Below are 25,259 nucleotides of genomic sequence, written 5' to 3' on the forward strand. Positions count from 1 at the left end.
CTTACCGCAGGGAGCCCCACACCAAGGGGTTAGCGTACCAACTTCTCTGTGAGTATGAAAAAAAGGACAAAATATCTAATGCTGCCGTTCGGAATCTGCAATAAATTATAGGTCCTGGTCTAATTAGCCCTCCTGTGCAGAAAATGACCGTGGTGCGACAAAAATTATCTGAATGTTATAGTATTTATGAACCATATCATTGATATTTTTTTTCAGCACCTTGTATAGCAGTTTTTACCAAGACATTTTTATAATTTAAAACATTTCTATCAGATCTGTGGACAGGTGTTTTTATATTTATGCTTTGACGAAACGTTGAAGGGAAACATCAGCTCTAGCCTGCAGGATTAATAGCTCCAGTAGTTCTCTCTCAGGACATGGGTCTGGGTGGAGAGGCCGCTTGATCATGGACTTTGATGTCAAGACATTTGTTTTACTTGCATCACTGTCTGTCATCCAGCAGCCATTTTCTTGGAACATACATCCTAACATAAAAATAAGTGTAGCCTCTTCCCTACGTTAGTGGCTGATTTCAGGCTACTGCTGGAGCTTCCAACATGAGACTAACGATGTATGTAACAGGAAATAATACCTTTTGACTGTGAATGAGCTAAACCAACTTAGTTATTCATTTTAGTGGAATAAATCAATGTTTCTTTTTTCCTCTTACTATTTTAGTATTCAAAACTATTGATCTATATTTCCTAAATCTGTTTCATTCATTCTATTCTTTTAATTTTATTCTTAACTGGCATTTGACACAAATTTCGTGCAATTTCTGTACTACTTGCTTATTTATATCTGCCATGTATAGAGATGTAAAATTCTCGAGAATAATCTTTTAGGAGGATATTCTCTGGAAGGACTACTATTATAAATAACTTGAGAATATTCTCCCGTTTATTTATAATGTAGTTATATATAATATCCTTGAAACCATTTCTCTTCCCGTCAAGAAGACTGGGAATATTAAAGTTTGAAAGCAGGAAAATGAAACCACTATTGCTGAATTGCACAACTTGCAAAGAAATATGAGCGATAAAGAATTTAAGTGTATGTACATTGAAGAAAACAACAGTTCTGTATCTTAGAATAAAGGTGACTATTGAAGAATAGCTTTCTTCATCAATCACCTTTTGGTTTAGTTTTTTGTTTTCAACTTATTTCTGAAAATTTATCTAATTTTAAAATAATGTTTTAGGGTTTTAATCTTAAGATTTCTAAAATCTTTATAACCAAATTTTTATACACAGAGAATATTCTCGAACTGGAAGTTGTCATTGTGGGGTGATTATGCCAAAAATTGTTTTTTGTTTCAGGCAATAAAAACTGATATATATTTTATAATATAAACAAAACTAGTAAAAACATTATGCATTTTTCTTTTAAATAATAATATCGATTATTCTCCAATTTTTACATCCAGGAGAATATTCTCGCATGTCTAGCCATGTACATTTTTAAAGATTTGTATTTATTCATTGAAAAAATGGGCATTATTTTCCATTATAATTATCTTCTGATTTGCATACTGCTTTCTCTATGTGGTAACATTACTTAATTTTATAACACACCAAATAGTATTTAAATGCTTTTAGAAAAGGGCAAATATACTATTTTATGTATCTTGTAACAATCAGAAATATTGATTTTCAACGCTATTTTAATGGTTTATTTACAGTAGTTAAAACAATTAAGTTAATAATTATAATTCTTTCACACACTTCCCTTCGATTCAAATTGAATACAATTCTTTAATTTAGATGAAAAAAACAATTGGCAGCCCATAATTGAGGTATAATTTTATGGGGAATGACTAGGGTCAAATTAAGTTTGACTTTGCTACACGCCCTTAACTAGTCTGGGGCACTGCCCAGGACCCCGAGCCAAGTGGGTCCCCTACATAAAATTATGCATATATTTTGCTTAGAAATAACCACATTCAAGAAGCCTCCACGAAAAAAAATCTGCTTTGAGAAGGCACGTTACGGTCTTGCCTTGCTGTACATTAATAGAATTATCACAAAAATTAGAAAATTTACCTGGTTTTAATTTATACAAAAATTGCCACGTTTTCAAGACAAGTAAAATTCAATTGGTTGAATGGTCAATGGTTCAAGTGGTCGAATGGTCAATGGTTCAAGTGGTCGAATGGTCAATGGTTCAAGTGGTCGAATGGTCAATGGTTCAATTAGTCGAATGGTCAATTTGACCATTCGACTAATAACCGAAACCCCTAATAAGTCGTTATTTTTATTCAGGCCCTTCCAGCTCTCATAGACAACAATATTATTAAACCCTTGTTTACTCGTCGTTAATTTTGGTTAACTCGTCACTATGAGAAAGTGGAACAGACTATTTTTATGGCTACCAATTAAAAAATAGCTTGTTAACAGCATTGTCATATGCTTAAAAGTCACCATAAAATCCTATATACCCAAACGGAACAGTTTGAAATTTAAACAAAATATCTTTGTTGAAAGAAATTAGACATTCTTTCCCAAGTTGAGGTCTTCTGTTTACTTTTCCCAGCACAGGGCCCCTCCACCAAGTCATACGTGTTCGAGATTACTTTGTGGTTGTATCATGAACTACTTATGAACAAACACAAATTATAAATTTGATGTACATGTAAAATTAATGTGCAATAGAGAGTTCTATTTATGAAGGAAAGCTGCTTATTCTAACAGTTGCTCCGTTAGTCTAAATTAAAAATTACTGGTATAAATCGAAAGTGTACAGTACATTTTACCACAATAATTTAAGTAATAAGAGATAATATTATTTTTTACCTTTTTTTTTTATTTATTCTTTTGCAATGTAAATTTTATTAATATTATTTTGGTTCACACTTTAATAAATGTCATATTAAATATTTTTATACGATTTTCACAACATTGCAAGGTAAAACTGATGGCACTCCGGTTAAGTTGTCACTCCGTTTAAGCAGTCATAATTTTTCGATAACTTGAGGTGACAACTTATCAAGGTTTTACTGTACTTTTACTTTTGAAGTACAACTTTCTTTTGAAGTTTAATGAATTTGTGCAATAAAGTGATAGTCAATTTTATGTTACAAAGAAATTAGTGGAAGCGAGTGATCTGTTGTATTGCATTGCAAATATTTCGTATGAATTCATCTGCATTTTGATTTTCACATTTTTCTAAATTCATTTCTATACGTAAACTTATCTAGAATTAGAGAGCTATATATATATATATATATCCTTCTGTACTATTCTACTGAAGATAAGCAATTACGGGTATGTCTTTCTGTATTTCTTTTAATTGAGTAATTTCAGGCCTTTGTCACATTACAATAACATGCATTACATTGGCTTATGAATTTTGATGCTATTCAAAAGTATTTCAAAAACTTTAAGAACAATTGTCCAAGTTTGAAAGCAAAATAATTAATCCTGAAATAATTCCAAAAATTCATGAACTATGTGGAATAGACAGTCACGTCGCAAGCATCAAATTAATGCCATTTCTGTATGTGAGGTTTTAATATCCTCAAAGAATTTTTTTTGAGAATAGCCTGTGTGAAAGAAGCTATTATACTCTAGAAAAATTCAAATGAATATAAAGATATTTATTGTGTGTGCACTCTGTTCAGGGGCGTAGTCAGGAATGATTTTTGGAGTAGGACGGAAAAGGTTTGGGAGGACGGAGTGTAAGGAATCTCTCTCCACATATAAACTTATGGTTACCATCTCTTAAAAGCATTCCAATCAATTACCTTCTGTGATACTTTACTTTTTTTCCAAAATTTTTTGCAAATGTAGAAGTGCAGATAATAGATTCAATTATACGAGAATGATGAAGATATCTAAGAAAATTATGAACACTAAACAAAAAAAATGTAATGATGAAAATTCAGATGTGTGTGTGTGTGTGTGTGTCGTGAGAATTATTAAAAGTTCAGAATATTTTATGAAAGAAACATTTAATCAAAAATTAATATAAAAAATTTAATTCCAACAATGTTGAACATTTCGAATAAATGAAGAAAATAATTGAAAGCTAATGATAATGTGCCTAGTCATTTTTCTGAGGGCCTACTTGGAAAATTCTAGAAAATTTCACCCATATCTCATTTTTGTGGGGGGCCCTCGTCTCTTGAGGCCCCTGGGCCGTGCCTGCGTGGGCCTATGCCTTCAGACAACACTGAATGACAAATATATTTAGAATTGAATTTTTTACGGTTATGAAAACCCTGAATTTTTTTGAAAAAGTAATTTGTGAAAATCAGTAAAAGCCCTAAATATATGTGAGATGGGGGAGATAAGAAGAATGACACGTAATTGTTTTCACTTCCAAGTTCACTGTCCCATGGCTCCCACAAGGACAGGGCTAAAGCCCGGGATTATTCTTACCAAGTTTTGTTTTTTAACACTATAAATTCGCTATGGAAGGGCCATCAAAGATCTCATCCTAAGGACCTTGCTGCAGGATGTGGGGCACCATGTCAGAAGTAGGGCCTGCTGAAGTAGAGTCCCCAGGGTACAAGAACTCCCTACTTCAGCAGATATACCGTTATCAGCTCCGGCGCGGGGTTATGTGTTTACGTAACGCTATCCTAGAATCCTGAACGGGAAGTTTAATATTTTTGTTTCATATAAATTCACAGGAAAATCAAAGTAGGCTTCGTGAAAAGACTACGATTGGGGATTCCTTCAAACTCCTGGCCTAAACAGTGCCGCCTTAACACGGGCCCCACCCGAGCATGACCCGGGAGCCTCAAGTGTGCAGAGTGCCACATGGTAATCAGATCTCGTAATGATTTCGAAATTAAGCATGCAAATCGGTAAGCAATCGTTTGGGTGGGGGGAACCTAAAAAAAAATCAATTTGTCCAAAGGCCCATGATGAACTTACGACGGGCCTAGGGTTCCATCTGTAGGCTGTGTATGTGTATCATATTTGAGTATGTTATAATGCGTGTGACATTTTTCCATTGCATATTTATAAATCAATAAAAAATTATGGTCTATAAATCTCTTTACAAGCATATTTAAACTCAAAACGGAACTTCTTTTTTTTTCATTTATCAGATCGCTTGATATCATTAGCCTATACATTTTAATCAGGGCTGTAGTGTGCCTTCTCGGGGCAGATGTTCCTTGGGCACCTCTGGAAAGGGTAAATGTGGAACAAATATAAACTTTTGCGGGGCCCCATTCAACTCGGAGCCCAGGGGGAGTATCCCCGTTGCCCCAGCCTAGTTACGGCCCTTATTTTAATCCCGTTTTACGACACTTAATATTTAGCGGCCTGGTGCGGACGCTAACCAGTGCGTCTTAACACATGGGCCCACCCGGGCCTCAAGAGAAGAGAGCCTCACAAAAATGAGATTTGGTTGAAATTTTCTAGAATTTATCTAAAAAACCGCTTGGCCCGGTGGCCCATGATTATGCTCTTAAGACGGCCCTGCCGCTAACTTCACACTTTTGTAAGTTCGGCATTAATGTAATGCAACCATGTTTTCCAAAACAAGGCAATTTGTTTGTTTTCCAAACAACATCAGTGAATAATTTTCGTTGAGATAAGAAATTCACAATACAAAAAATATTTTTTACCACTTCTCTAATATAAATTCCACCAAATGTGTATTTTGATTGGAATGAGGAGATAGATTATTTTATACCGTAAAATACAGAAAATATATATATATATATATATATATGGTCATTTAGTTTTGCTAATCAAGTTTTTGTTTTGAGAAATGGCAACAAAAGATCATCTCTTTCTCCCTTGGCGACGACAGTTCATGCGATAAGCTATTTATTGTGGTAACCTTGACTAGATATAACGCAAAGGATTCTGGGACTGACACCGCGACGTCATAAGGGACGTCACAGAAGAGATCCAAGTTCTGCGCATGCGCTTTGAGTAATATTCCATTCCGTTTCTTGATCCCTAACGTCTTGTGTTACAATGTTCCTCCATGGGCGTAAACATTGTAAGGTGTAAACAACAGATTGAAACCTTAGGAGCTGGAGAAAAATAGTTCCAAAAGGAAGTGCGTTGGCCGTAACTATACACCGTTCAAGTATTACTTAAGCAAAATTATGGGTTTTTTTTACCCAACCCCCCAGTTGTCAGCAAAATCAAGTAAACTGGACCAAAACTTTCTAGATTAGTACCGTTATTAACCAAGGGACTTCGGCTGCCCCCCCCCCCATTCTCGAGAGGTACGCAGGTGGGGGATATAATAATATACTGTATAATGCATACCCCCCCTCGTGACCTCCAAGAAATAAAAATTGAATTTAAAAAAATTTAAATTCAAATAATTTTTTTGAAAATGAAATATCGTAGAAAAATATCTGTACTGTTTTGATTAATTTATGTAAATTTAAAATGTTTTTTGAAACCTTGTGAGAGATGACAGGGAAATATTTTACCCTGTGCCCCCCCCCCTTTAAAGGTAGGTCCTGTGTAAGTCCCCCCCCCCCCCTTTGCTTCTCTTGTCGATCTGAAGCATCCTAGGAGAATAGATCAGGATTTCAGGGCATTGCACTGCTGAGGTGAGCACCTCTACGAATCAACAAAACAACCATCAATTGCCATTGTGCTTTATAATATTTTACTAACCTTTTGCGAGCAAAACTAAAAATATATCTTTTTGATTCCTTAAGGCAACTGACTACGCTCAAATGCGATTTTTTCGAAAATTGTCGAAAGTGGTTTTATAAATTCATTTGGAAGAATGTTTTACACAGAATCCGAAACTATTTTATTCTTGCACATGCAATAAATAGCAACAAAGTTATGGTTGATTCAAATCATCTGGAACAATGGTTTCGAAGGCAACATACAATTTTCAAACGCGTTTTTTGAGGATTTATTCATTTCGTTACTTTATTTCACGCGAAACATAATTTCTCAAACACTACGCAAGATATTCTCATGAAATTATTCAACAGTGTTCCAGATAACGTTAGCTGTGCAATGAACTAGGATCTTGGCCATATGTTTAGAATTCAATATTTTACAGCTGTTTGAATGAAAAAAATTGAATTTTTTTGTGAAAATTCACATATCGTTTCACAAAAAACTGCCATATCTCAGAGAATATCTTAAAACTTTTAGTTCATTGCACAGACAACAGTCACAGAAACATACATGATCAAAATTATTCAAGTAACTTGTGTAGTTTTTAGTGTACAATGTTTGGCGTAAGTACTGAAAATGAGCCAATTCTGAGGACATAATTTAGAATATCTCAAAAACTTTTAGAGATATTTCAGAAATTTCACTGGATTTCTTTATTTCATACAGTACTTTTATTCAAACCTCACTCGTTTTGTGAAAATCACTGTGTTTTAAAAAAAAAGTGTCCCGCATGTAGTCAGTTGCCTTAATAGTACATGTATATTTTGAATGCCCAGAAGAGCGTCGATCAAGTTGGTTTCAAAACCCGTTTCATTTAAACAATAATCTTCAATGCATGGTTTGCTGAGCTGTTTACTAATATGTGTAGCATACCTTAGTGCCCTGTGAGTTTCATTAAAATGTCAAATGTGGCTATCACCTTGATCTGATCCAAGTACTGATGCATCATTTTCCAAACAACATATCAATGCTTTGATTAAAAGGGTGAAGAATGATTCTATTAAAAATCTATATCAGTGCGATGAATGCTCAATTAACAGGAAATTTTTGATAATTATGTCTTTAGTTGTATGAGATACTGTATTAGATTTGGTTGGAAATGAGGACAGGGCTGCAACTGGGTAGCAGGCGGGTCTGGTGCTGAACCAGAAGGGGCGGCGAATTCACCCTTAACTGCTTCCTCTGCATGCAAGGGACGCCAAAATTCCGGCTTGCCCTGTGTGACAAAGTATCTAGTTGCGGCTCTGAATGAGGATACAGTACTGTATGAAGAAATTCGCTCCAGAATCACTTTTGTTTATTGAAACACAATTTCCCATAAGTTTCTATGGAATATTGTTTAATTTTTTCCAGGTATGGCTCAAAATTTAAAGATAAGTTTTTTAAAATACCAAGGAATGTTATAAAGACCATAAAAACTGACAAAACGCTAAAATGAATAGCTTTGAAATTGGAATGAATGCGGATTTATAGGAGTACGAGATACAGATCTTTTTATTTTAAATTATGAACACAAACACCAGCTTTATTCTGCTTAAGCCAGTGTGAACACAGTCGAGTGTGTAGGTGTCCTCCATCCATTTGTGTTTTGGTACATATGCAGAAAAGATTACGAAAAGGGGATGCGAGTAAATCAATGCTCGAGTGACATTCTGACAATGATTAGCTTAAATTCAGCCGATTTATGTCGTTGCTTGCATTTGTATCAAAGAAAATGTTCATTAATCGCATCCGTTAGCCAAGGCAGAAAAACTATGAAAAAAAAATTGTTAGCCAAGGTACTGTAGTTATATGTCCTCAATAAACTGATATATTCAATTTTCTTCAAACCCGATTTGAATAAAGCCATGCCAATATGTTCTCATGCAAATGCTTAGATAATCTTCATTCCAATCCCTCCCTTCCTTGGTATTAAAAGCAAATACAAAACCTTATTTTCCCCTATTGGTACTTACGTAATATTTGAACGGTTGTGAGAATAACAGAAATGTACAAATAATTATACACAGTGAGAGGGACAAAATTTTTTTATTAAGTCATATGTTATTGAATGAGGCTTAACGTAAATAAACAAAGTTGCACACACTATGTCAAATAGTCCCAAAGGCAATTAGAAATAAACATGATTTTTTTAAATTGCTGCTTGTATTTCCATAGGTTGAAAATGCTATTTTTCATAGTATTCTGTAATACTGTGCAGATGTACATGGTGTTTTGAATTTTTATACATTATAGAATAAGCAATTTCTTGATATAGCAGAGAGGATCATCAAAATCAATGAGATCACCGACGTTCTATAACATTGAAGATAAACAGATATAAACCGTAGAATAAAAAATTATTCAAACAGCCGAGAGGATAAGGCCATCAATAAGACATTGCAGACACGATTCTACAATATTAAAAATAAACATGATCATGCATTAAATTTTTTATATGTTGCTTTGCCCAAAGAGACCTTTTTTACCCTTTCAGCGTCAATCCTGAGATATCTTGTCAAACCTGATCTGCTTTATTTCTGTCACCCCAAAATATTCTGTCTTTTACAAAAATGCAGTGAAACTGTTTTTACAATAAAACATGTTTTCCATTCCCCTCCAACCAATCAGCTGTCAGTGAGCAGAGTTAGCTATAGTTCTAGGTTAGATAAGAAGTGAGAAATATGTACTCTATATAAATAATACAAAAAGGTTTCTCTTCATAGAAAGCCAAGCACGTGATGGCAAGGTTTTGCAATTTCAAATATGGCAATTATAAATCAGGAATTATAGATCAGGAAAATTTCAAAAACTACTTAAAGGGTTAAATGGGAGTTTGGCTTAGATGTGGGGAAGGGGATGTGGAATTCACAAAAATAAATAAAAACATTCTGAAACACGTTAGAACTACATTTGAAAATGTAGATTAATTTAAAATTACTACAGCATATTCCACACATAACGTTCCCATTTAAAAAGTTTTCTCGCTTAGTACGACTTATTTTCGTGATCTCCTAACTTTTACTAACACTTATTGAAATTTCCCGTTTAAAACGTTTTCCCACCAACAACGTTTTTGATGAGTGTTTGAAAAACGCTATAAGTGGGGTTCACCGTATATGAACTCTTCAATGTTGTTACTTGTTTAAAACCAAGAGTTTCTTGCCAACAAAATCCAAGGTTGCAATCTCAATATTTGAATATTCAAATCCGAAATTCAAAAATATGCTCTGGAGTAGGTTGTGTCGAATATTAACAACATTATATAGGTGTGCAATCAGCCTAAACCTCACATATAATCTATTTAATAGTAGGCAATGAAACTACCGGTTCTGTAAAGAACGTAGCCTACATCCTAAATGTTCGGGAATTTGTGCTCTTAAATGTTTTCATGCATGAACTCTCTATTCATGAACAGGGTCGTTTCTGGACATTTTTCAAGTGTAAGCAAATAACGTTTTGGTGATAAAGAAATCATACTTTCAGTTGGTGCGGCCGCGTAGTTCGCAGGATTCAAGATCCAGCTCTGTTCATGAAACAAAGTATCTCTAATGTTGGTACAATGCTAGGTGAATAATTAGATTGAGAAAAAAATCAGAGAGAAACGTCTTACCCAGGGACGCCAGAGGTCAAAAATGTTTGGTATTGCTCGGGTAATGAACATGATGTTCACTTGGATATGTAGGAATATCACACATTCAACAAAAATGTCCCGGTTTTGGTAAATTTTCCATCGCCCGAACTGGGGGGGGGATGTAATGATCTATATTTGAATGATGATTATGTTGCTGATGCAATACCATTCAAATGATTGGCGTTGCTTTGGCAACATAAGCATATATGTTCCGGCGCCCATGGTGGCACCCTTTTTCAGAAGTCTTCCGGAATATATGAGAGAATGATTCGGAGATGGTGTTCATGAATGAAAATTTCGAAGTTTTCAAGCCTCTCTAGGGAAACATCATGGCATGACAGTTCAGAGGTTCCCAGGAAGGCATCCATTTAACGCTCCGAACGACAGTCGATGTTGCCTCTCCCCGGGGCAATCGTCATGAAAAGATATCCATGCTACAGTCTACTATGGAACATCAATAGTGGAAGCATCGCCGAATGAAACTACAAACATTCACCTTGTGCACACTATTAGCACCTGCAAACCAGATGGTAACTCCAACGAGAGAGATGTTTTCAATGGGAAAAAATTGTGATATCTTTTCTAGTCTCCCTTTTCGTTTGATACTCTTAACATGTTTTTTTTGGTTAATATAGCCCTGTTATTCTTTAACGGCATAAAGAAAGGCCAGACTTTTTTCAGGGATAAAGAATGCGACCACCTGCATAACATACACTATTTTCTTTTAGAAATAAACTACTGCCATACCTAATAACGCTAAAAATAATATTGTTGGGGCTTTAAACTGAAAACCTCCTTTCACAGTGAATAACAGTTTAATGGGGAAAAAATCAAATTTTAATTTAAAATTTCCAAAGCATCTGCTCCGAGAAAAAAAAAGGTTTCCTTTGAAAAATTTGTGGCCCTGAAATTTTGCGGCGCGGTGTGACCACACCCCCGAAGTCCGGTCCTGGGCGGAGACAAGTTGGGAGAAAACAACATAAATAAGGGGAGGAAGTGTTGTTCTTTAGTTTACGACTTTCTTTCCCAACTTTTCGCAGATTTTTGAATTTGCAGTAACTTTCTAATTGGGTATTTTAGGAAAGGGTGTCCATGTAAAATCAATTTTTTTTATTCTGTGATGCTGAATTTTCATTCTCAAAACTGAAACAGTAGTTTTTGGACACATTTTTAACATTTTCCAAATTGGAACCATACCTCTACAACAAATAGTCGATAAGATGAAGGGTGAATTAAAAGAGGCCACCATATATAGTAAATAGTGCTTAGGGCCTTAAAACATCTTAATCCGGCCCTGATTACAGCAGTGTGTTCCACATGACCACCACACATTGCAGGCGAGTCACAAATCTAGCAGTGGAGGTCCACAACATTGAAATGGTTGTGGATTAGGAGCGCAAGTTGTTATAACTGTCTCATTTGCATATATTTCCACTGAAGTCGCTCATACCAGCGCCACCTATAGGCTGTTTTTTAAGTTTCTTTCCTTATCTTAAAAAAAATTCCTATGACCTAGCGATACTAACCCTACAAACCGTTTTTAATTTCGGTTATTTTTGCGGTTTTTATTCATTTTTAAAGTTTCTACAGACTTTTTGCCCACCCTGCATAAGAAAATGTAAGGCTCAGGCCCTATAGAAATTACACAGATGATATTAAGTTTTTAATTAATTTAAGAGATTAACATCACATTAAACGGTTAACACCAAAACAGGCATCTTTGACCAGGCAAATTTACATTGTAGACATAAAAGAACAATATACCCCCGTATGGCGAATCACATTTGCAGGGGCGGGGTAAGTAACTCATAAAAGAACAATCTCCTGTATTTAATACTTGAAATAAAAACAAAAAATTTATATATTTATACTTTTTTTATATACATAATCAGTCAATTTTTTCCAGGTGAAAACAAGCTCTTCAAAAGGTGAAATATCTAGGTAATAGAGTAGCGTACCCAAGTCATCCCTTTAGGTGGGGGTGACTTGGAATTCGTTTTTTCCCATCATAATAAGTTGCAAAACATAGGGAAAAACTTCTTTCTGGTGGTACTACTTTTAGTAAAAAATTTTAATTCCTAAGGAAGATAATATATAAAAAATCAAAAATCTGCACTCACGTCACCCCACTTTACGGTAAAGCAGCATTCACCAGTAGAGGGTGCACTTTTTGTTGTTGCAAAAAAAGTGACAAAACTGCTGAAGATTTTTTGGCAAGGCAGCTAAACACCTCTAGTAGAACCATCTGTATTCTAATTTCTTCACTGAAGAGCTTGACTTTGAATTCCCAAAAGTGTGATTTGCTGGTAAAACTCTTTTAATAACACGGAGATTCACAATTGAATGCTATGTGGAAGATTTCAGTCTTCAAATCGGCTTCATAAAAAAAAATTCATTAATCAGTTCATCAAGATTAGAAATTTTTTAATGGGTGGTACTGTAGATAGCTAAAAAAACACTCTAAAATTAATTATAGACACCCTGTATAGGCCAGTTTCCTGGATGTGTGCGTAGCTGCAAGCTGGAGATACAGTCGATTCCCGTGTTAATGAATACCGTTACAGCGAAAAAAAATTCGTTTTAACGAAAACTTTTCTAATTCCTCATCTAAGTTTGCATAGGAACAATGTAAAAATCTGGAATTCCTTTATAATGAAATTTTATTATGAAGTGATTTCTCCAGTCTCTTATTGTTCGTTATAACGAGATTCAACTGTATTGATTAATGCGGTTATTTGTGTTTTGAACTAATTCTTTTATAAGTGTATGAAAATATGTACTAAACTGTTCTGGGGATGAGCCATGAAGGGAGCTGCGAGTGACAAAAGTTACAAAACCACTGCTGTAGGCTATTCATAATGCGTAACAACAAAACGATGATAAGAGTAAGTATGATGATAAGAGAAGTCCAAGGAGAGATCTTTTGTATGAACAAAAAATACTCAAATACTTTCTTTTTCTTAACTATAAATTAGTGATATTGCTATTGGTTAAAGACACCCCAGCACATCCGAGTCCTCATGACAGAGTCAAACATTTTCTTTTCAAACTCCAATTATGAATTTTCAGTCAGCAACAGTATCTAAAACACTGAAATTTTTTGAAAAAATAATTGAGAAATGGGTTGAATATGGAAGGCAGAATGATTTTATGGTAAAAAAAGTCATAATTTTTTTTCCATCCAAACTATCTTACAATTTGTCTACACGGAATACAAATCCCAAGAAAGGTCCCGTTGGAAGCTGTTGTTGATGCTTGTTCTTTTTAAAAGGATCTCCTTTATCCTGACACCAGATGTAGAGTTAACATTCTTTTTTTTTTTTAATAGGAAATACAAATAAGTAATTTTATTCAAAGATAAAACAAAATTGTTCTGTAGCACACCTAGTTTAGTGTTTTCATTTTACTCTTGGAAAAAAAAACGAATACCAAACATAAATTCAGAGAGTTGAGGTAAGAAAAGAGAATTGCAACATAGTATTGAATGTGAGATCAAGAAAAGAATGGTTATTTGGTTTGAATGGCTATGAATTCTTTTATTCTGCATAAGAATCAGGTGCAGTATTATTCTTTTTTTTTTGAGAAATTTTCATTTTCTGGCATCATTTTCTAGATGATGCTTACATTCAAGATATTATAACAGAACTGTAGTTCATGTTCGAACTGAAAAAATAATAATTTATCAAAACATATTTGAATAATGTTGAAATCAGTTCAAACCAATGTAATAGTAAAAAAAATTATTGCATAAAACTATGAGGAATCTGGATATATTTCTTAGAAAATATCACTGTTTCTTCAATTTCTTTGATCCCACAGCTATAAGAAGAGAAGAGAATGAGGCAAAAAAAATCTTTCAAAATGACAAAGATATTTCTTTAAGTAATATGCAATGAATCCCAATTAAGACATGATTTTCATTCAAGAAGTCGTATTTCCGGAGTCCTGATATTCTTCACACATTGGAACATTTCTAAGCTTTCTTACTTGATACTGATATTGTGGGACTATAGTCAACAGCATATTGCGCAGGATTTACCTTAGTCCATCAATTACAAAATTTCATTCATATAAACCCAGACTTCAAGAAATATATTTCCCAATACAACCGTTTTCGAATAAATAAATGAACGGGAAGGTAGAGAATAAACTTTTATACACACCTTCAACTAAGCATACTTCAGCATCCGCTCCTAGTCTAAGTAGATGGTCAAGCCAAAGAATCTGTTTGGAAGACAACTTGTCACCAGGACCCTTCACTTCAACAATCTGTCCATGTCAAAATCAATACAGGGATAAAAAAAAACACAATTATATTAAATATAGTTTGAAAACACAACTATTTAATTGATGACAATGGCTTCTGGTGACAAAACATGATATTAACACAGTTAAAATTTCAAAATATCTTCACAGGAGCATATACCAGGGTCACAACTGGATACTCTGTCACCTGGGGCAAGCACCCATTTGGCACCCCTGAATAATGTAGAGGGAGCAGTAAAGTGGTGAATTTGACACCTTAATGTTGTTCAACAAATTGCAAGATAAAGAGGTTTTTTTTTTTTTTTTGAGATGTACAATACTAAAAAAAATGGATAACCAAAAAGCAATAACAAGGAAACAGATATTTTCTGGATGTTATGCAGAGGTGATCTCTGAAAGAAAAGTCTCCTTGTCTCCATTGGGACTCGAACGCAGGCCCTCTTGCATACCAGGCAAGCATGCTACCAACTACTAGAGACACGACCCTGCCTTCCTTATTTTATGCACTGCAGTGTGAGGTGCTGAAATAAAGGCATTAGTAGCCTCTCTCGTAACTTCAGGAAATGGCCCCCAGAGACAGGTGGGATGGTAGAGAGATATAGACGCCTTTTTTTTTTTACAGCTCAAGATATCAAGGGCTGAAAAAAAAACTGTCTATCTCAAAAAGCAATAACGTATGAAAACCTATAAAACAAAATACCATACCTTGACAATTTTAGTCTCAGGATTCCATACAACGAGATCTGGAACTCCACTTCTGGTGAAACGGAAATCTTTGGCTATTCGCTCACATATTCCTGCTAGAATGTCTTTTCCTAAACAGCTAACAAGACCCTAAAAAATGGTGGAGGGGTAAATATAATACTGAGCAAGGAAAAAAAGAAATTTGTGAAATAAAGAACACTATCACACTTTATCAAACAGCCTCTATGATTGATACTTAATAGGATTTATTTTAACAAATATAAATGGCTGCTTTTGAATTTTGAAATAAAATATTTGTAAGTTTGGCACAAAATCTCTAACAATCTCACTAACCGAAGTAAACATTTACGAGGAAAATCTAATTTTCTGCTAAGATTTTCTCTAATCAATATATTGAGTTAGTTGGAAAGTTTATGCTGATTTTTAAGGGAAAATGTCACACACATCACAAAAAATTAGTAACTAAACTTTAGTAAACCACTGAGGATGGTGGCTTCTACCACTGGTGGCTTCTGATAAACCACTGGTGGCTTCTGATAGTTTTAGCATCTATGCTAATTCACATGTTGAGTTACATGAGTTATTCTCAATCAATTTACATGTCGATTAGGCTATTACCAGTGGTGTAGAATCTGTCCTAAATGTCTGTAGTCATTTATTTATACAATATTATTGGCCCTGAAGGTCTATGTAAGAGAATGTGGCATAGATATTGTACAAAAAACTAGTGACAGTGGTGGGAGTCCGCAATAGAGCTGGGAAGCTTGTTCTATTCACCAATAGTATGAGGAAAGAAGCAGTGTTTAAAGCATTCAATAGAAGCAAAAATAGGTTTTATTTTAAGGGAAATGCAGAGGCTTCTGGAGATGTAGGATGGTTTGGCTAGGATACCAGAAGCATCAAAGTTGAGATGACTGTGAAAAATCTTTTAAAGCAGGGTTAGCCAAGAAATAAAATGGGTGGAGGGGTGGGAGATTGTTTGTTTTTAAGTTCAGACACAAGCAAAAAGTGACCAGCAGTCGTGGATGAAACGGGTGGATTTATTTTGGATTCATTTGAGTGTCGTCTATATTACTGGAGCTGTAGGGATAGTTTGAGTAGAAAACACCAGCACTAAACTTAGCATCCACTGGTGCAGAATTCTTTTAGCTGCAGTGAGAGAAGAACATAGAGAAGAACATCTTTTATGAGAACATCATAGCTAATGTGTTTTTGTGTAGCATTTTTCAATGCTTCCACTCAAAAAATTTATAAAAAACTACGAAGGGTGAAGGTGTCCCACCTGGACAACATAATCATGGACTAATAAAAAAAATCTAATTTTTTGAAGTTATAATTTAAAAAATTTATAGCACAGTTTCAGAATCCTATAAGACTGACTCTTGAGCCAAAGCAAAACGACAGAAATGACTTGATAACAAACACAATTCTTGGCCAAAACGGTGTACTAACAACCACAGAGATAATTCTTTTCTGCCTCTTCTCACAATGTATATTACATTCTTTTCTTTTCGGAGTCTTCCACAGTCCAGTCTGTAAACTCTCTTCACGAATGCACAGCCAATTATGAAGACATGTAAGTTTTTTAAGAATGGCGCTCTTTCGAGACCATTTTCAAAACCACAGTGCAAAATGTTTTTTGCCCATTCTTTTTTAAAGTGGTATAATTACATTTTACTGTTTGATGCCAGCATAATCATTTTTGACAAATGAAGCACTTTTATTTCTACACTGCTCAAAACAAATAGGGGAGCAAGCAAAAAAGTGAAGAAAACCGTGCGAGACAGCCACGTATTGGCATACAATGGATAGTACACGCGTATCAATGCGCAATACAGAAAAAAGACGTAAAAAAATTTGGAATTAAGCTTTAATTTTTTGAAAATATGGAAAAAACATGAAAAGATGATTTAGGGCAACAATTTGGTTACATGTAAACGATAAAAAAAAGTACTGTTTAGACATGATGCATGAGTGTTAATAGGGCGTGTGGTCTCCTCGAACAGCTAAGACTGCTGCACACCTGTTTGCCATGGATGCGATGAGGTTATCGATCAGACTTTGGGGAATACTGTTCCACTCCTCAAGAAGTGCAATCTGCAAGTCTCGGACAGTAACAGGCGGCCTTGCTCGCGCAGCAATGCGTCGTCCGAGCATGTCCCAAACATGATCGATTGGATTCAGGTCAGGAGAGCACGCTGGCCATTCCATACGCTGTATTGTTTCAGCTTCAAGCATGTTCTCCACCAGACGAGCTCTATGCGGTCGGGCATTATCATCCTGGAAAACAAAGGAATCTCCAATGGTTCCAGCGTAAGGGATGACATGAGGTCGCAGTATCTAGTCTGCATACCTTCGGGCCATTAACCCTTTAACCGGTCAATTTTTTAACCAGAAATGTTCACCAAAAAGTCATATTTTTTTACTGCATATAATTAAACACAATACTTAATAGAATAAGAAAATGGGAGAATTTCTTTTTTATTTTCAATTTTATTACTTTTATACCATCTTTTATTTCATGATTTTGAAATGCAAAAACCCCTAAATGTTTGCTTTTTGAAAGAACATTCTTCATGGTATGAGGAATATTTTACATATGTCACAAAATTTCTCTCTGACTTACTATACATTTTGAAGTTTACACTTTTCCAAACTGTTCAGAAGTCTTTTTTTGTGTGGTACAATTTGAAGCATGGTGAAAGGCAAAGTCCTACGTCACAATCAGGGCAGAAATATCGTGTTTCTTTGCGGATTCTCTTCCCATCTTCATTTCTTTTCGAACAGCAAACTGCACATTGTCTTGCAGGCCTCAGTTTCTTATCTGTGGGAGCAATGATTTCTATAAAATGCCTCTCTGTCAGTCTCAGAGGATTAGGCTCAGAACCTGGTCGTCCACGCCTGAAATTGATTCCTGAATGATATTTTTCAATAATGCTGTCAATGAGTTCAAGTCTAAACTCTAGTTGTGTGTTTTTCCCTCCTTTCTTACAGTAGACTACATACGAGTTCCATATAGCAATGTCCAAAAGGTGGAAAAAAATCTTTCTGTAATATTTTTTCTCCCTTTTTTTGATAATTTCAAAATTTTTCAAATTTTGATCCATGCGATCTACTCCTCCCATTGTATTATTATAGTCCATAACGATTTTTGGTTTCTCTTTTGTCTCAGAGCGGACTTGAATTTGTTCCATTTCAGTATTATGAATTGTGGAAAGTAATGAAACGTTTTTTTTATCCATCCACTTCATCACAGTAACTTTTCCTCTCTGAAAAGCTATAATTTCCCCTTTTTTCAATTTTCTTTCCTGCATTTCCCTTGGGACTTCTTTTCTCTTGAGGTTTAGTGTGCCGTATTTGTCTGTTCGGCATGAAACCAATTTGTCTGCTAATTCTGGCGAAGAATAATAATTGTCTATCGTAAGACAGTATCCTTTATGAAGCAAGGGCTCCAGCATTGTCAAGACAACTTGAGATGAAACGCAGAGTTGAGAATACTCAGGTTTCAGAATTGTGTCTTTACCTGTGTATATTATTATTGACCACACATAACCAGAAATTGATTCGCACAGCATAAAACATTTTACTCCAAATCTTGCTCTTTTGAGGGGAATAAATTGTTTCCATCCTAGTCGCCCTTTGAATAGCATAAGGCTCTCGTCTATTGTTACATCTCGCTCTGGTGTCACAGCTTCGCTAAATTTCTTATTGAGATGTTTCAGAACTGGCCAAAATTTTACTAGTTTAGGGCATTCATGATTTTGTGGGTCAAATGCTGCATTATCAGAAAAATGCAAATATCGTTGCAAAAGAAGGAATCGACGATGAGACATTATTTGAGCGAAAAAAGGTGTGCAAGTTGAATGCCTTTTGCTCCAATATTGATCAATTCCAGGTTTCTGTACAATTCCTTGAAGTATATTTAGAGCGAAAAACACATGCAGCTCTTCCAGAGTTGTTTCTTCCCAAAATTTACTCTTTGAGAACTTTCTTTTGACACCCGATTCGATGCACTGTTTAGCATATTTATTTGTCTCTTCCACGATTGTATTTATGAGAGCAGAATCTATGAATGTTTCGTAAAATGAAAGAACATTAGAATTGTCATCAAGTTGCACATGCACAGAAGGAATAGCTGTAAATTTGAAACGAGGACAAGGAGGAGGTGGATTTTTCACATTTACCTTGGTAAAAGTTCTGGCAGATTTCAATTCTTCTTCATAGCTGAGCTCACTACACGTGTCATCAGATGAGTCATCAGACGAATAATCCAGATCATTGGAAGAAAGTTCTGAATCTGTATTAGAATCATCTAACAGGAAAGTATCTTCTTCGTTCGTTTCATCCATAATATCCAAAAATATTACAACAATTTACAAAAAAAGTGCTGCATACACACTAGAACAAAAATTCTTGCTTCCGTAGAGAAAAACGCTTTTTATTGAATGGCCTGGCACCTGCACATGTAAATATATATTTTCGGAAAAAACCCGGATGAAAAACATTTTAGTTTCATGGACAAGTTGTGCCATCTGTTGCAAAATATTGATACTAAATAATCTTTACAAGAATTAAAAATACGGGCAAACCAGAAAATGAAAGGAGAAAATATTGATGCCCGTACGCTGTACGGGCAAACCAGATAGGGACAAGTTTGGGTAGCCCGTACACTATACGGGCAAACCGGTTAAAGGGTTAAAGTGCCATTCCGAATGATATGCAGGTCCGTACGTCCGCCTATGCTGATTCCACCCCATACCATCCAACCAGCTCGTCTGTATTGTGACCTTTCACGAACGAATGCCCCTGTATTTCGAGTGCCCCTGTCCCTCCATACCAGAACACGTCGGATGTCACACTCCAGACTGAATCGGGACTCGTCTGTAAACAGCACTTGGTTCCAATCATGTTGCTCCCAATCTCGATGTTCAGCAGCCCATCTTCTTCGGGCGGCACGGTGGCGTGGGGTCAACGGAATGCAGACCTACGTGCATAGAGCCCTCCCTCATGAAGCCGATTACGTACTGTTTGGCTGGACACCCTTCGTCCTGTCGCCAAGAGCAACCGTCTTTGCAGCTGAGTAGCATTCTCTGTTCTGTTTCGACGGGCTGTTAACCATATATACCGGTCATCAGTTGCTGTAGTGGCGCGTGGCCGACCTTGCCCTGGTCGACGTCTAACATTTCCTGTTTCTTGGAATCGATTCTACAGCCTTGCAACAACACTTCTGGCGACTCCAACAGCGTCCGCGACACTATGTTGTGTTTGCCCGGATTCCAGTCTGCCTATAACACGCCATGCCATGGATTCCGGTAAATCACGTTGTTGAGACATCCTCAAGTCACCTTGTCTCAAAAAAAAAGTACTGCGCAATCGAATTTCACAGTTACGGCAGTAAAACAGACGTTTCTGCAACATCCCGATTTCTGCCCTTATCTCCTTTTTCTGGTTTTTGACGTCATGAACTTTGATTTGCATATGAAGTTTTCTTCTTCCGTTTCCTGCTAGGCTTTAAATTATGGATGATTCATTTTATGTTACTTATCGGTATACATCTTTGCGTAATTTTGTTAAAACCATGTGCTCCCCTAATTGTTTTGAGCAGTGTAGCTCTTTGCTGAGCATTGGAAATATTGTTTATGCCTCCGCATGCCCTAAAAATGCAGAAGACAATTGAATGCTAAAAACCTAGATAGGCCTATACATCCAACTGCTTTGTTATGCAAATTGTTGTTTCCCATATACATAAAATGTGCACCATAATTTTGAATGATAAATGTTAGTTACTGTCTAAGACAATGAAGTAGAAACTACAAAATTATTTTTTTCATCCAGACAGAAGTTTTTAATAACTACTCCACTTGTTCAACCCTCACACTAAGCAAACGAAACATTAATAAACAAAATGGTCCATATACATCCCCATTCCAAATAACCTTAAAAATTATACAATTTCTGGTTTGGCTGAATCATTAATTTCAATCTACTATATTTATATTATTTGGCAATATATTGGTGATTTTCTCCTCAATTAAAATCAATTACACAAATTTTGCTGATAGGATTCATTAAAATCATTTACAAAAAATTTTGCTGATAGGATTCATTAATTGAAGTATGAAAAATATGACAAAAACCTAGAAAGTGGAACAAAACCAAGAAAGTGAGAGATTTCACTAAAAAGTAGGACAAGTGGGAGCCCTGCATTTTGTTTCCGCAGCAATAGAAAAGAATCCCTAAGGATCAGGTGGTCATCAAACACAAAATCAGGAATAATGTAAATCCTATTGACACAAACTTTTATCCTTTAAGTCTTGTTATGGGCACATACCTGCACATGTTCAACATCAGTGAATAGATCCCAACTGACTAAGGAAACAGTACCATGGTGAGCTTCCCAAGAGGATTTTATTATATCTTTCAACTCCTGTAATCAAAATATAGCAAAAAGTAAACTTACAGCCTAACAAAGTTTTTCACATAATGAAATATGCATTGAATAAACATCAACAAAAATAAAGCGAGAGCAAGAATGCTCCCGAGAAATGAAATTACTCCAAATATTATTGAGTACCTGGTCAAGTTTGAATAAATTGAAAAATTTGTTGATAATAAATCATACTGAAATCCCAGATAGAGCTAGCAGATATACAGGGTGAAAACTTAAGCCTGTTTCAGCTTAAATAACTTGTATACTGTTGGCTGTTATTTGAGGTGAAACAGACTCAAGTTTTCACTCTGTATATTCCTATTCCAAGTGTCTTTGGAACATATTTCTTATACCTGTTCATCCGCGTTCTTGACAGTACTCAGTTGACTAGCAATATTATCCTTTCGGGAGCAGTAGAAATCATCAGAGTTCAAATCCAGAGGATGTGTCTGATATGGACTGATGAACACATCAGGTATGCTCCCATCATAAATTACATCCCAGAATAACAAGGCATACATTGAAACAAATGTTGAGCCTTCACCATGTAGACCTTAAAAAAAATCAATTCACAACATGTGATCAATAAATAAATTCATAACATTACACACACTAGTGAAAAAACTCCCATTCATCAACAATAGTCTATAATACTTGCGAAATGATGAAGTAAAATATTTTTGTGAATTTCATCATTATGATGACAAGCGTTTGTTAGACTGATGTATCAAGCTCATATAAAAATAAGAAAATATAGAAAATCAAAAAAGTATCAAAATTATGTAATACACCCGCACATAATAGGACCACACACACACACAATGGAAACTACCATTAAATTCTGTCACTTGCCGAATAAATTTTTAAGTTGTAAAAAAAAATCAAATTTCAGAAATTAAGTGCTTGTAGTAATTAATGTGTGAAAATATATTGATGTTTGACATGCGACATGCTTACTGTAAATACAAATCTATTACACTTACAGACTTTTGGTCCCCTTCAGATGGTGTTACTTGTCAGAGTTTGAACCATTTCATTATGTGTTTTTCTTCTCTTTTCAACTCTCCATGACAGTTAATTTCCAGAAATTTTTGGTCAATTCTGATCGACCATCACGGCCCGAATGGACTTACCATCAACCCACATCAGAAGAAGAAGACCGCAGCTTTGGGGTTGGCATGAATTAATTTCATTATTTTTTGTTGATCAATACAATAAAGGGAGTGGGAAAAATCCTGGCTTTGGTACCCCCCTCCCCCCCCATCCTGGCATTAGTATGGCCTGTTGATGATTATTGTAATTGACGATGGATGATGGAGTAGAATTCTGATTTGGCCAAAGTTCTTATCTTCACATTCCTTTGTTAATCGCCACTTTTCTGGAATATTTGAAGTGTATGTGTGGCCCTGATTTATTTATATTGTCGAGTTGTGTTAATTTCATGCATGAGCTGACATCTGACTTCAATTGTTCCGAAGTAAAAATTAGAATGCGTGAATTTTCATGTTATGTCAGTATCGTGTTGTAGGTCTGCCTGCTCTCTGTGAAGAGACTTTTCCAAATGGGAGACTGACCTCAAAGCTGCAAAAAACAAATTTAGCTGACAACCACTGTGTCGTCAGCGGGGGTTCAAAACTGGATCTTCAGGACAAGATTAAAGCACAATACCCACATGACTGCACAGTAGCCCTTTCTCTGGACTACTAAACCACATAGCACCTTGTACATATTCCTCTGTGGAACTTCTAACGAATTGGTACATGTTGGAATGTGTTTGTATGTGTAGTGAACCTGAAATGAAGTTTCTTTCTGTGTAATGTTTGTTGTGTGTAGTGCTTCCATCTGCCATCAAGTTTTCTAAATGTGAGTAAAGTGTAATGATTGAATAATTGCATTGTTGTAGGCCCGATGCTCTCTGTGGAGAGACTTTTTAGCAGGGAGATCTGCTCGTATTTGCACCTCGAAGTTGGGAACAGAAAACCAACTTCAGCCGACCACCACTATGGTGACGGTGGGGTTTGAACCCAGGTCCTCGCGATGTGAGTCCGTCACTATGACCAGTCGACCACCATAGCAGCCTTTTTTCTGCACTAAGTGTTATGAGTTCCTGGCCGATTGACAACAAGAATAAAGGTGTGCGAGGCCTTTTTGTTGTACCACTGCATAAACATTCACCCCCAACAAGCGCATTATCTGTTGTGAGAATAGCATAAGAAATTCAACCGTAATTCTCATTGCATTTACATTTTATTAATTTTTTTTTCATATTTTCTTTTTTTTTTCCACAGTAAAACTGATTAATCAAGACACATCAGAAAAAAAAAAAAAACATGCTAAAAGCAACAGACATTCAATACAGTTACACCAACATGCGTACATTAACTTCCTTATCATATCTATACTAGACTCATGCTAAATGCAGACTAATTACAACTGGGTATACTTTATTTCTTTCAAAACAAACACAACTCTGATCTGTCACTGTGGACAATTTACAACTCAGTGAGTTGTGCCAGAAATCTGTATGTGAATGTACCAAACAGTCTGAGTGAGAATCTAGTGCCGTGGGTGAATTTTAATCCTGGAATCATTATTTGAAATTTTGAGTGAAGTGTAATGATTGAATATTGATACTGTTGTAGAGTTCTGTTGCTCTCTGTGGTGAGAGAGACATTTTTAATAGGGGAAATCAGTTTACATTTTCACCTCAAAGTTGGGAACTACTGAAAACCAACTTCAGCCGACATACCTAATACTGAATCTTTTCTTGTGGTAACATACAAGAAGCCACAAAAGCAAATTCAGCATATGAATAGTCCATGAAACAAATGATAATACCTTCAGAATATCCCATAGACTTGTAGTGTTCAATGGCAAGCTGCTCAACAGATACCACAGACACGTCTTCAGGTTTTTCTGGGTCGAGACCAGAAGAAATAAATATATGTCTTCTTCCTGGAATAGGCCTAGGCAGCAAGCGACCTCGTACTGTTACCTGAGACAAGCAAAACATCAGATTGATTACCATTGAAAAAAAGAAGTACAATGATTAATATAATCAGGAAAATTTTATAACTGTTTGAGTTTGAATATTAATGACAAAGAGATTGTGATGATTAGTAGTATTAACCTATGTGTTGTACTAATTATTTTGTCGTGCTGTTGTAGGCACAGAGAGCAACAGGTCTACAACGGTACACAATTATTCAATCACCACACTCTACTCATAGTTGGAAAAATTGACAGCAGATGGCAGCACAACACATAACAAACACATTACACAGTAAAAAAACTTCACGTACACACACATTCCAACATGTACCAATTCATTAGAAGTTCCGCAGAGGAAGGTGCATGTGTGGTTTAGTAGTAGCAGTAATTTATGTGTATACTGAAATGACATTTGGTTAAAAAATACATTACAATAGCCTCGATAATCTAAGGTGAACCGGATTATCTGAAAAATAATACAAAACAATTTGTAGAGGAAAGGGGGGGGGGCACTCTCACATTGATTCTATCGATAAAAGGTCTGCTAATGGGCTGAAGGCTTTTCAGCCTCATTTCATGAAATAAAATTGTTCTAACTTTTTTTTCTTTGGACCAACATTTTCATACTTACTCT

At 35.6% G+C, this 25,259-nt stretch overlaps 1 protein-coding gene across 1 annotated transcript in view; it reads right to left on the minus strand.

Annotated features, from left to right (window-relative positions):
- Positions 1-13,556: 13,556 nt before the first annotated feature.
- Positions 13,557-25,259, minus strand: part of LOC149071519 (fanconi-associated nuclease 1-like) — a 33,251-nt gene continuing 21,548 nt past the window's right edge. Inside the window, exons 10-15 of the mRNA XM_089247689.1 lie at positions 24,473-24,629; positions 21,988-22,187; positions 21,536-21,631; positions 15,205-15,333; positions 14,397-14,502; positions 13,557-14,052 (exon numbers count right to left, since the gene is read on the minus strand). Of these exons, the coding sequence (XP_089103815.1) occupies positions 14,021-14,052; positions 14,397-14,502; positions 15,205-15,333; positions 21,536-21,631; positions 21,988-22,187; positions 24,473-24,629 (720 nt within the window). The 3' untranslated portion in view covers positions 13,557-14,020. The remainder of the gene's footprint in view (positions 14,053-14,396; positions 14,503-15,204; positions 15,334-21,535; positions 21,632-21,987; positions 22,188-24,472; positions 24,630-25,259) is intronic.

This window comes from Pholcus phalangioides, unplaced genomic scaffold, assembly GCF_987345545.1.
Source record: "Pholcus phalangioides strain wild (caught in Gottingen) unplaced genomic scaffold, Ppha-v1.0 ptg000018l_1, whole genome shotgun sequence".
Classification (NCBI taxonomy): Eukaryota; Metazoa; Arthropoda; class Arachnida; order Araneae; family Pholcidae; genus Pholcus; species Pholcus phalangioides.